Here is a 14,012-nt window from a genome sequence, read left to right as displayed (position 1 = left end):
AACTATAATCAAGGCAACAAGGGTGGAGAGATTTTCAGGAATGACAAAATAAAATATACTTTGGAAATACACTCATCCATAAAAGCAACAAGAATATGGGCAAAAACTATCAAAATCAATTTTTTGGAAGTTTGGAAATGAATTAAAACTTTTAACAATCCTAGAACTGTTTCCTCAAGAACAGCTGAAGAGAAATCTCAGTAAGAAAACCAGCTGAATCTTAGCAGAAAAAGCAAGTTCATGGTGTTTTTGTTCACTATAATCCCATGCTCCTGTGTTCCAAGCTTCTTGAAACCAAAGTACTCACAACAATAACAGCTGTGAAAAACAGAAGTTTGGCAACCACTGAAAAAAACAAGTTTGGAAGCCCTCCAAAGCCCCACTGTCAGAGCGATCTGGAAAAGCTCCATTCCTAGGGTTCAGTTTACATGACCTGACTCAGAGCTCATTCAGTGGGAAGAACACTGTGCTCATGATACTCTCAAAAACACGCACAGCAACTGCTAAAGATCACAGCAGCCCCAGTCAGTGCTACTAGGTGGGGCCATCAAGAGGCTGACTAAACACTTAAAAAGGAAAAATTAGAAAAAAAAAGATGTCTATAAGGGTCCAAGATATTCCTGGAAATCTAGAAGGTGACGAGTACATGCAGGGGTATGCATGTATGTGTGAGACTGCACATATAACCGAGAAAGACCTGAAGAGCCCGATTGTTCACTTCTGGCTGATCTTAAGGCTCTGCACAAGAAGTAAGTAAAAGTTCAGACTGCTTTACATTGTGACAGAAGCCAGACGTTAGGTCACAAATTGTATGATTCCATCTGTATGAGATGAACAGAACAGGCAAGTCCTAAGAGACAGAAATGGTGGCTGACTAGGGCTAAGGGAAGGATGGAATGAGGAGTGACTACTAATGGCTATGCCACTACTTTTTTGGGGTGATGAAGATGTTCTGAAATTAGATAATGACTGGTGGTTGCACAACTTGTAAATATACTAAAAATCACAGAATCGAATGTTTTACAAGAGTAAATTTTGAGATATCTATATTATGTCATAATAAAGTTGTTATAAAATTAAAAGCTTTAAGCAGTTTTGTTATCCATGACCCACCAAGTACAGCTATCATCTTTCCTCTATATATTTTTTTTTCCTCTATATTTTTAACTAGCAAAATTTTGAGGAATTAGTTATTGTGAATTAGAAAGTGAATTATAGGCCCTGGCCGGTTGGCTCAGCAGTAGAGCGTCAGCCTGGCATGTAGAAGCCCCAGGTTCGATTCCCAGTCAGGGCACACAGGTGAAGCACCCATCTGCTTCTCCACCCTTCCCCCTCTCCATTCTATCTATCTCTCTCTTCCCCTCACGCAGTCAGGGCTCAACTGGAGAGGAGTTGGCCCGGGCACTGAGGATGCCTCATGGCCTCCGCCTCAGGCACTAAAATGGCTCCAGTTGCAAAGGAGCAACAGCCTAGATGGGCAAAGCATTGCCCCCTAGTGGGCTTGCTAGGTAAATTCCGCTCCAGTGCATGTGGGAGTCTGTCTCTCCGCCTCCCTGCTTCTCACTTCAGCAAAATACCAAAAAAAAAAAAAAAAAAAAAAAAAAAAGTGAATTATAAAAATTTAAAGGCATATTTATATTTAGTCTTCAAATCTACTTCAATTTTCTAAAATCTCTTCCAGTTATATTCCATCACAAGATAATTTTAGATGGATTTTAAGGTTCTTTCTCATAAGTTTCTTCCTACTTACAAGTAATAGTTGTGAAAAATAACATAACTGGAGCCACTTCAAAATGAAATTGGAGCTGTCACTGCAGAGGAACTGCTTTGCACATCTTACTCCACAAGTCTTTAGAATGGGCCAAAGCAACACTATATTCTAAACAACTATTTGCAAAGCTAACAGAAAAGCAGACAACCAGATTGAAAAATAAAAAGACATTCTTTAGAGCAAAAGAAAATATTAGCTTATTTACTTACAGAAATTCATTCCTTGACTTATTATCATCAACAGATATTCCTCCCTTCAATTCACATAATTTTTCCCCTTCCCTTTCTCTCAAATGCCCCTTGCCTTTACCTCCTAATCAGAACACTATTTGAGTTTCTGCCGGAATCAGTGATTCCCAGAATTGCAATTCTTTCTGATCTCAAAGAAGTATTTTTGCACCTCACCTTGGCATTTTTAGGTAATAATTACAAAAACAATACAGAATGATTGTAGCAAATATGGAAAATACAAAAAACACAAAGAAGAAAATAAAACTCACATACATAGTTATTCAGTAACAACCATTATTAACATTTTGGTGTATAGCTTCCACTCTTAAGTTTCTTTTTAAATGTCAGTGTACCGAAATAATTCAAAATTAACAAACATAAGAACACTGAAATATGTGTTCAATGCCCCAAATTCCATTCCACACTTACAATTTTATCTCCGGTAAAGGTGAGATTTGTTCCATTCTCCTTAGCCTTTAAATATTAAGAAAAGAAAAGAAAAAAAAATTAATTCAAAATTTTTACTTTACTCTTAGAAATATTTAACAAGGAAAACAATTACCTCCTGTTTTTCTCCTAAAAGAGGCAATCGCACAAAATCCCCAGGAAAGCTCTATGAATGAAATATAATACTAAAATTAAAGATGTATAATAAAAGAAAATTGTAGTTCAAAATCCACAAAAATGATTAAAACACACTATAAGAGTAAATATAATATGGCATTGATAGACAAAAAGATTTTCAATTAACCACAAACAACTGAATAAAACCCTGCTGGGAACTAAAATACTACCAAAGCCAACTGGCCTCTCAATTCTATAGGAATTATAAGAATAACAAAACCTTATATCAGTGGTCCCCAACCTTTTTTGGGCCACAGACCAGTTTCATGTCAGAAAATATTTTCACGGACCGGCCTTTAGGGTGGGACGGATAAATGTATCATGTGACTGAGACAAGCATCAAAAGTTAGTCTTAGATGGATGTAACAGAGGGAATCTGGTCATTTTTTAAAAAATAAAACATTGTTCAGACTTAAATATAAATAAAACGGAAATAATGTAAGTTATTTATTCTTTCTCTGCGGACCGGTACCAAATGGCCCACGGACTGGTTCCGGTCCATGGCCCGGAGGTTGGGGACCACTGCCTTAGATAAAAGATATACACTTAGGATATAGGAATCCTAGTTCTTATCATTCTACAGATAAGGAAAATACGGCTCAAAGATATAAAGCTTTATGTAGAAATTGGATTTGAACCTAAGATTCCTAACTCTTGGGTTCACTGCTACTTCTACCATACCCACTTCATGGCTATAAAAAACCTACTCTAATTATAACAATTACCTTTCTTACCAGTTATTAGCAGATGAGGCATTCTCCTTCCTGAGTAATTAGACCACATTTTTCAACTCATTAGACTGGAAGAGAGGAAACCTTACTAATAGGGGTATATGCCAAGACCAAGACCCTAGAAATATTACAGCATATCTAAAAGTAGGAAATTTGGGGGAACAGTATAAAATAGAAAGCTTTCCCAATCAAATCTGGAAAGGCCAACTGAATCTCCTATCCTGGGGGATAAATTTGGAGAACCAACAGAAAATTCTCTACTCAACATCACATTGTTCCTACCATTTTCTTATTCTACCATTTAAAAGATATTTTCTTTTTCCTCCAAGTCCATAAAATCTAAGCTATGATAAAAAATCAATCTTTATAGTACAATTATCAATTATTTCATTTATTACTATTATTCAATTAAATCCTTATCAATAAATTACTTCTAGTAACTAGACAGAAAACCTAGCTTTCCATTAACTCTTTGCCTCTTCAAGGCAATTTGCTAAACATTCAGAAGCAATGTTTAAATGCAGTAAACACAAACCAATGGCTATAGTTACAATAACTACTTTTAACACCTGCAAATATATTCTTTTTTAAAAAAATTTGTGTCAAATCCTATTTCTAAGAAAAGGGAATTTTTAAAAACCCACTTATATCTGTGAAATTCAACCCTTTGATTGCAGGTCTACAGCAGTAATATCTAAAAACACTGCTTTCTCTGGGGACATACATCAATTAGATGAGATAACAATAGAATTAAAAATTGGGGGTTTCAAATGCTCATCAATGGATTAATAAACACAATATGGTACATATGTATAAGAAAATATTATTCAGCCTTTAAAAGGAATAAAATTCTGATACATACTATATGGATGAACCTTGAAAACACTTCCTAAGTACAAGAAGCCAAAATGTTGTATGATTCTACTTCTATGAGATATTTAGAATAGTCAAATTCACAGAGACAGAAAGTAGAATAGTTGTTACCAGGAACGTGTATGGGGGTGTTACTGTTTAATGGTTATGAAGTGTTAGTTCTGGAGGTGGCTAGCGGTGACAGTTGCAAAACAATGTGAATGTATGAATGACACACTTAAAAATGATTACAATGCTAAATTTTATATTATGTATATTTACCACAATAAAAAGAAATTGGGGGGTTGCGTTTTACCACCAAAAAAAGTACATCCTCTTCTATGATAAGAAAATATGTAAGTGGCTGGCTATGCATCTATCAAAACATGTTTCTAACTTATTTCTGTCAGAAGAACTAGGGAGTAGAAAATAGAAATCACCATTTCTCCTATTTCCCTCCAACTACTACCAAACATTACCCGTATCTTAAAAAGTTCACTGCAGTTCTGGAACAATTTTGACGATGTTTGATATTTCCCAGATAAGCCCTTTTTTTCTCTAAGGTTTTCCAAATATGTCTCCACATCTCCTGCCTAGAAAAATAGAGAAAATACAAAGTATTTAACTTACTTTTCATACGTAAGATATTTACAACATACAGATCACCTATAATACAAATATAGTTTGAGGTTTACTATTTTAAAACTTAGCAGCACTAAAGACTATATAATAGTACCCAAGACTAACAATGTTAGTCTCTGAAGTACAGAAGTCTAGTCTATAGTTCACAAAGGGTAGATTCTCTAAAAACTCTAGTAAGACTGGGAAACTGTCAGACTCTAGAGAGTTTTGTCACAAGAAAATATACTCATAAGAGTTATTTGGCCTGACCAGGTGGTGGCGCAGTGGATAGGGCGTCGGACTGGGATGCGGAAGGACTTAGGTTCGAGACCCCGAGGTCGCCAGCTTGAGCGCGTGCTTATCTGGCTTGAGCAAAAAGCTCACCAGCTTGGACCTAGGGTCACTGGCTCCAGCAGGGGGTTACTCGGTCTGCTGAAGGCCCGCTGCTGTCAGGCACGTATGAGAGAGCAATCAATGAACAACTAAGAAGTCGCAACGCGCAATGAAAAACTGATGATTGATGCTTCTCATCTCTCTCCGTTCCTGTCTGTCTATCCCTGTCTATCTCTGCCTCTGTAAAAAAAAAAAAAAAAAAAAAAAAAAAAAAAGAGTTCTTTGACTAAATTAATACCACCAACAAAAAGATATATTTGTGCTCATCAGCTAAGAGAGAGCACCAAATTGTTGTAGACATTCACAGCCCACTCCTGATAACGTGGAAAAACTCATTTTTGTGGCTACATCGATCAGTTCTGTGTGTTTTTCCTTGATACCTACATGCCTAATCTTGCCCTCTTTTTTATAATGTCCAGTATCACATCTCCATCTGTTTGTCATTTCCATAATTTTGTCCTGTGACAATTCGAAATAATTTTTACATTCTTAACTTGTACTACCTATGAAGCTCTTGACCAGTTTATTACAAGTTTCAAATATATGAAGTTTGAAGTTTTTAACTGTAAATTCAATTAGTAATTGATTAGGAGAAAAAGATCACTGAACAATAATATTTCAAACCATATTCTGACGATATCATCATTTCTCTCTAAATTCTTAAGTCCTTTTAGTACTCCTTCTATCAATTCTACCCAATGTGTATAACAAATGCAAAAAACAATTACCAAGACCACAAAAAGATTACTCAAACCCTAATATAAGGCAAAAATTCAAAATGCTTAAGGCTGAAAAATCGACTGAATGGGAGACATTTATAAAAGACCAATCAGATTACCTTTGAAAGAAGCCTCAAGAACAGTAGGGGAAATGTAATTAAAAAAATTTTTAAGTGAGAAAAGGGGAGACAGTGAGACAGACTCCCACATGCGCCCTAATCGGGATCCACCCAGCAACCCCCATCTGGGGATAATGCTCAAATCAACCGAGCTATCCTCAGTGCCCAGGGCTAACGCTCAAACCAGTCGAGCCACTGGCTTCGAAAGGGGAAGAGAGAGAGAAGGGGGAGAGGGAGGAGGAGAGAAACAGATGGTCGCTTCTCATGTGTGCCCTGACTGGGGATCAAACCCAGGGATGGCCACACGCCCCGCCAGCACTCTATCCACTGAGCTGACCAGCCAAGGCCTTTAAAATTTTTAAAAAACAAAGAATGCAAACAGGAGGGTGGAAACAGAATGGAAAAAGCCCAAAAAAATCCATTTGGAGCTGTAAATCTTCAATGCTCAATTACAGTGTATGACAATTCTGAAAGTGTGGTCCATGGACCATTTCATTCGTGAGGTCTAAGAGGTCAAAACTATTTTCTTCTCCCTCTCTTCTTCATCTTCAGCATCATCATACATCTGCCTTGCATTGACAGTGCAAAAGTAATAATGGGTATAACTGTTGCCCTTTACTACAAACCAAGGCAGTGGCATTTAATTATAGTCACTGTACTCTTCAGTAACAAACTTACAGTTCAAAAAAAATACCAGCTTTATGTAAGAATGTCCTTGATGAAGCGGTAAAATGTGTTAGTTATTAAATCTGAACCTTTGAGTACATAATGTTTTTTTAACATTCTATTAGAAAAAACGGAAATATGCAAAATATTATAAATAACTATGTCAAGATAAAGCACTTTGCAACTGTTTTGACTTATAAGCTAAACTGTCTACTTTTTTTGTTTACTTGAAAGAATAACTGACAAACTAGTTATTCAGACGTGGTTATTTGGAAGATATTTTCTAGAAAGTGGGCAAAAGGAAGCTGTCACTTCAATGAAGACAACTGATAGTATTCACTGCCGATGATAAAACTTGAACTTTCAAGCAAAAATTGGAATTTTGGAAAACTTTTTATCTGTCTCTCTATGAACTTAACAGTTTCCAGTACTTAAAGAGGTTCTGATGAGACTGAGGGCGATACTAACATATATAATTTTGAGTTAATATTTGGAAAATTTATATACTAACCAACCAGTATTTTCTAAATGACTAATGAATGCCATTACAAAATCAAACATGGGTAAGAGGCCATTCAAAGTACAAACACACCAATTTATCTTACTCTAACAGAATAAAAAAAGAAAAGTTCACTTCTGGTTTCAGATTCCACATTACAACTAACCTTTAAGAAACTCCACTTGTTACCCTTTGGTACAGAATCAAAGAATATCCACAATTATCTGAAAACATTTTAAAAATACCATTCCCCTTTCCAGCTACATATCTGTGTGAAGCCATATTTTGTGCATATACTTCAACCAAAGTAACTTATTGCAACAAACTAAATAAAGGATACAAGATTCCCACTGTTGTCCACTATAACAAAAATTACAAAGAGACTTGAAAAACTACAAAATACCACTCTTCTGTTTTTTTTAATAGTTATTTCTCATTAAGAACTTTTTATATTAATATGCAGTGAAGCCTGACTGGTGGTGGCATAATGGATAGAGTGTTGACCTGGTACGCTGAGGTCCTAGGTTTAAAACCTCGAGGTCGCCAGCTTGCACTGGCTCATTCAGCTTGAGCACAGGCTTGCCAGCTAAAGCGTGGGGTTACAGGCTTGAGCATGGAATCATCAAAGTGATCCCACGGTCGCTGGCTTGAGCCCAAAGGTTGCTGGCTTGAGCAAGGGTCACTCACTCAGCTCAAGCCCCCGGTCAAGGCACGTACGTATGAGAATCAATCAATAAACAACTAAAAGTGACTCAACTATGAGTTGATGCTTCTCATCTCTCTTCCTTTCTCTCTCTCTATAAAAAAAAATGCAGTGAGTTTATAATTGCTATTTCAAAATTAATAAATATTTCTCCATTTTCTCAGGGTTTTTTAATTTTTTTTTTGTGACAGAGACAGAGGGAGACAGTGAGAGGGACAGATAGGGACAGACAGACAGGAAGCAGAGAGATGAGAAGCATCAATTTTTTGTTGTAGCCCCTTAGCTGTTCATTGATTGCTTTCTCATATGTGCCTTAACCAGGGAGGGGGGGCTATAGCAGAGCAAGTAACCCCTTGCTCAAGGCAGCAACCTTGGGTCCAAGCTGATGAGCTGTGCTCAAAACCAGATGAGCCCGCGCTCAAGCCAGCAACCTTGGGGTTTCAAACCTGGGTCCTCTGTGTCCCAGTCTGACACTCTATCCACTGTTCCACCGCCTGGTCAGGCTATTTTCTCAGTTTTAATTTCTCATATAGTAACCTACATGAACAAAGGCTTTTTGAGGTCTGTATAATATTTAAAAATGTAAGAGTTCTGAGACTAGAGAATTTAAGAACTGCTGGCAGCTAGGTCAGTAACTTGGGAAGCAGGGATTCTAGTTTCAGTTTTTCTCCTCTACAGTTACATGACACTCCCTCCTCTCTCGGGTTGGGACCTGATGATCTCTAAATCCAAAAAAAAAGCCTGTAATTTTATTTTCCTTACCTTAAAGTTGAAGATTTCATTGTAACAATCAGCACTTTTCAGATACCAGGTTACATTCAAAGATACTGCACAAGGTTCTCCATCAACTATAAAAGAAGAATTTTTGTGAAATACTCAATGATCCTGCCTTCTCTGAACAGAAGGTAATGAATATATGCAAAAGGAACTGGAGAGCCATCAGAGAAAATTAAGTATTGTTACCCACACACACACAAAAAAGCAGCTATTAACGTTTGAAACTGTATCTATTTTTATGCTTTGAAACCTTGATTTTGCCCTGGCCAGTTGGCTCAGCGGTAGAGCATCAACCCAGTGTGTGGAAGTCCTGGGTTCGATTCCCGGCCAGGGCACACAGGAGAAGTGCCCATCTGCTTCTCCACCCCTCCTCCTCTCCTTCCTCTCTGTCTCTCTCTTCCCCTCCTGCAGCCAAGTCTCCGTAGGAGCAAAATTGGCCCGGGCGCTGAGGATGGCTCCCTGACCTCCGCCTCAGGCGCTAGGATGGCTCCAGGCACAGCACAGCAAGGCCCCAGATGAGCAGAGCATTGCTCCCTGGTGGGCATGCCGGGTGGATCCCAGTCGGGCATATGTGGGCATCTGTCTGACTGCCTCCCCACTTTTAACTTTGGAAAAATACAAAAACAAAAACACCTTGACTTCAGTTTCTCTGTTGGGAAAAACCTGGAAACAATAAAGCAGTCCTAAGTTAAAAACCAATCTTCTATTACCATTCAATTATTTTTTTAGCAGAGCACTTAAAGAAGATGCTACATAGTACTGCCTTAGGCCAAAAATAGGAATAGAAGGGAAAAATTTCTAAGCCCCTTAAATAGGTTACATTCTAGCTGGAAAGATAGAGTAACAACATTAGAGCTGTCACAAAGCAATATTCAAAATAGTTTGACTAAGGAAAATACTCATGACTTAAACCTTGAAGGATACCAAGATTGGATAGAAACAACTATGGATAAAAAGCAGACCTGGCTGGGGAAGGTAGGAATAGCAAAAGCAAAAATAAAAGAGTATTAGATTTTTTTCAAAACCCATCTTGAGAGCCCTCAAGGAACCTTATGTAATCATAAAAGCCTCATATAACTTATTAAACATAGCCTGAAACAATATTCTAGTGGACCAAGACATCAGTCTAAAATTTTAGGAGTGTAAATCTGACTATATGACGGATTAGTTGTCTCACCTGGGAAAGTCAGCATTACCTTTTATCTTCTTTTCTTGCTATAGATGAGAAAATATACTATACATACCTACTTTACACAAACATGACAAAAGATAAACATGGAACATCAGGAACCTACTTTTGGTTCCCAACAAAAGAAGCACACCTAAAGTTATAACCTTTCCTTTTTCTTTGTTTTAAATTGTTTTTGCAAAATAATCTTTAAAATAATACACTTTTACAAGGCTCAATTAAAATACATAAAAATCTGATGTGCTGCCTGACCAAGCAATGGTGCAGTGGATAGAGCATCGGACTGGGACCCAGAGGACTCAGGTTCGAAAACCCGAAGTTGCCGGCTTGAGCGCAGGCTCACCAGCTCGAGCGAGAGGTCGCTCGCTCTGCTGTAGTCCCCTGGTCAAGGCACATATGAGAAAGCAATCACTAAACAACTAAGGAGCTACAATGAAGAACTGGTGCTTCTCATCTCTTTCCCTTCCTATCTGTACCTATCTGTCCTCTCTGACTTTTGTTCTGTCTCTATCAAAAAAAAAAAAAAAATCTGATGTGCTGAACAGAATTTATGGGAATGAAAAAATACTGCAATCTTGCTATGAACTATGAACTCAGAAGAACCATACAGACATCGGATTAATTAAATAACGCCAATAAGAAGTTTCCCTAAACAAGAGACTTGAGAAGCTTCCCTAAATAAGAGACTTGCAAGGAAACTTGGCTGCAAAAATACTAATATTTATGTTAAAAGACACCAGTTAGAACTTTGAATGAATGGTTTAAGAGATAATGAAAATGTAAATGACAACTCATGTAAAGCTATATAGCATATCCATAAAAGTATAAGATCAGAAACAAGGTAAAAATGAGAAAGCAAGAAGTAAAATGAAAGATAATGGTAAACTTAAAGGAGCTGTAAATCCTCCCCAAAATAAGAAATGTATACACTTCAAAATATGTAACTTGACAAAACACCATTAGATCAAAATACAGGTGAGAAAAAACTGTATATAATAAAAGGAAAGAATAGTATACAGGCTGTCAGACAAAAGACAAAACAATGCTACACCTAAAAGCTACTCTCTAGTAAACCAATGTCTCCAAGTAGATTTGATTTAAATCAAATTTAAGTCATTAATCAGGAGACTGTATCATCATGGTCAGTATGTTCTTCATAGAAATTCTACCTGCCTCCTTCATCCCCAATAGACTATAAACTCAAGCGAAGGGCCTTTTCTATCACTTCCCTGCTGTCTCAAACCGTGCCTGGCACATAGTAAGTTTTCTATAACTACTTACAAAATGATTAAAAGATGAAATCATCGAACTATGACATCCAGCTTTGCACTTTCAAGGAGAGAGATATACATAGAAGCAGTCATAGGTAACTTAGATTTTTATCCCTGATCTTGAAATGGAACCATCCATGATCATTTGTTCTCTAAAATAAAGCCAGATTCAGAAATAAAAGGAAGCTTTTCTTTAATACACAATGGGATATTTTGGATTCAGAGACAGTGGTTTTTCAACTGAACAGGCTGGTTTTGTTCTAAATAATTCCCATTTCCTGATAATGTCTTTGAGTTTCCTCTTGCAAAGATCCAAGTGGTAAAATACTACTTTTGTAAACAATAGATTTACTGAACATATTCATCCAGAGCCAATGATCTGACAAACCTACGTCATGTGTTCAGTAAATATCTAACAGGCACACAAAAGCAAAATCAGTGTTATCTCTATAATTCAGAACAGATTAAAACACCATGCTAGCAATCAACCAACACAATTTTCTAACTATACAGCTGACTCTTGAACAACAGGGTCTGAACTGCATGGGTCCATTTACACATGGATTTTTTTTAAATTTATTTATTGATTTTATGGGTGGGGTAAGCAAGAAGTATCAGCTCATAGTTGCGTCACTTTAGTTTTTCATTGCTTTCTTGTCATATGTGCCTTGACCAGGCAAGCTCACGGTTTTGAACTGGTGATCTCAGCATTCCAGGTCAACACTCTATCTACTGTGCCACCACAGGTCAGGCCACATGGATTTCTTTTTTTTTTTTTTCAGAGAGAGAGAGGGATAGACAGGGACAGACAGACAGGAAGGGAGAGAGATGAGAAGCATCAATCATTAGTTTTTCATTGCGCGCTGCAACACCTTAGTTGTTCATTGATTGCTTTCTCATATGTGCCTTGACCGCGGGCCTTCAGCAGACCGAGTAACCCCTTGCTGGAGCCAGCAACCTTGGGTTCAAGCTGGTGAGCTTTTTGCTCAAACCAGACAAGCCCGCGCTCAATCTGGCGACCTCGGGGTCTCGAACCTGGGTCCTCCGCATCTCAGTCCAATGCTCTATCCACTGCACCACCGCCTGGTCAGGCTGGATTTCTTGATTAACTTACTTATTTACTTATTTTAGAGAGAGAGAGGAAGGAGAGAAGAAGAGGAAGGAGGAAGAAAGGAAGAGAGAGGAAGGGGGAAAGAGGGAGGGGGAAAGTGAAGGGGGGGAGAAGGGGGGGCAGGAGGGGAGGAGGAAGGAGATGAGGGAGAGGGAGAGAGGGAGGGAGAGAGAGTAAGGGAAAGAAACATAGATTTGTTGTTCTACTTATTTATGCATTCATTGGTTGATTCTTACATGTGCCCTGACTGGGGACTGAACCTGTAACCCTGGCCTAATTGGGACCATGCTTTAACCAACTAAGGTACCCAGCCAGGACCTATATATGAATTTTTTTCAATAAGTATCTGTACTGTTTTCATCAGCAGTTAAAGAGTTTGCAGATGCAGAGAGTCAACTGTACGCATTGATCTAAACCACTTTTATAGGGCAGTAGTTTTCAGCCCCCGGGAACCGGGCCAGCAGAAATTTTGTGCCAGTTCACGAAAGAGTGAACCATCCATAGGGTTTATAATCTTCACACAATATCAGGGTGATTAACTCTTTCACAACCGCCACGAAATTTCTGGCAGGACGACACCCCTATGTAGACTCACGGCTGGAAAACACTGATATAGGGGACTTGAACATCCTCTGATTTGGGTAAGGAGGTGGGTACTGGAATCAATCTATCCCCCACAGATACTGAAGAACAATTTAAGTTTTGGGAGAATCAAAAGTTATACATGGATTTTTTTACTGCATGGGGAATCAGAATCCCTGACCCACTCATTTTTCAAGAAATCAACTGTATATAGTAAACACCAGAAAAGCCAGAGAAGAAAACAGTTTACACAAGTATTCTGAAGATTATTCAGTGAAAGAGACATAGTTATACTACATATGTTTATTCCTAGACAGTGCTGGACTATTAAATTTCAGAAATTACGTTGAGTAAGTCATCAGTGATAGAAAACAGAATTTACAAGTTAAAAGATCACTCAAAAGCTCAAACAGAAACTTCATGAAATGCAAAAACTCACATTTCAGGAATATAGTGGTATTTTTGAAGAGGATCTTTCCAAAACTAAAATAATTTTTCCCCTGCAAAGATAAAGGAGAGAAAGATAATTAGTATGATATCACTTTAATTCCCAAGGTATAAAAACTTAAACTTTATAAAATGTTCAAGTTAGTTTTCTTAACAACAAAAAGGCATCAATAAACTCCCTTATAATAAATTTCTACCATATCAAAACTGCAGCATTCTGAAGCTTGATACCAACATGATTTTTCCCCCACAGGCCATGAGGCAAGGACTCAAGCAGGAAGGCTGCATAAGTCTCAAACCTTCATAGGAGGTACATCTTAATCACCTCATCCCTTTTATTCACTCATCACTGGCCACAATAACCAATCATATCTTCAAAAACTTTTCTATGAGCAGATAGCCAGATTAAACTAATTTTAGTAACAAGAAAATACCTAAAATTGAGAACCTGAAGATCTTCACCAAATGAACAAAAGCTTTATGATTGCCATATAAAAGCTCAAGTAAGATTTGGACATTACAACCAGTGAGCACAGCAGAATAAAACACAAAGGCCACTGTGGTTTTAATAGGACTAATGCTTTTCGGCATCTGCTCCCTGCATCTGATCTTTGTCTGCTCACAAGGACTGGAGCTCATAAGTAAAAGTTGAGAAAGGGGGGAGGAGACAGAAAAAGTGAATAAATTTGGTTAATTGTCCAAAAGAA

At 37.7% G+C, this 14,012-nt stretch overlaps 1 protein-coding gene across 2 annotated transcripts in view; it reads right to left on the bottom strand.

Annotated features, from left to right (window-relative positions):
* Positions 1-14,012, bottom strand: part of TMEM87A (transmembrane protein 87A) — a 59,598-nt gene that overhangs the window by 44,604 nt on the left and 982 nt on the right. For both annotated transcript variants that reach the window (XM_066276955.1, XM_066276956.1), the window contains exons 2-6: positions 13,298-13,358; positions 8,691-8,776; positions 4,688-4,801; positions 2,564-2,614; positions 2,431-2,475 (exon numbers count right to left, since the gene is read on the bottom strand). In XM_066276955.1, coding sequence (XP_066133052.1) covers positions 2,431-2,475; positions 2,564-2,614; positions 4,688-4,801; positions 8,691-8,776; positions 13,298-13,358 — 357 coding nt within the window. The remainder of the gene's footprint in view (positions 1-2,430; positions 2,476-2,563; positions 2,615-4,687; positions 4,802-8,690; positions 8,777-13,297; positions 13,359-14,012) is intronic.

Source organism: Saccopteryx bilineata, chromosome 4, assembly GCF_036850765.1.
Source record: "Saccopteryx bilineata isolate mSacBil1 chromosome 4, mSacBil1_pri_phased_curated, whole genome shotgun sequence".
NCBI classification, from domain to species: Eukaryota; Metazoa; Chordata; class Mammalia; order Chiroptera; family Emballonuridae; genus Saccopteryx; species Saccopteryx bilineata.
This window is presented reverse-complemented; position numbering and strand designations above follow the sequence as displayed.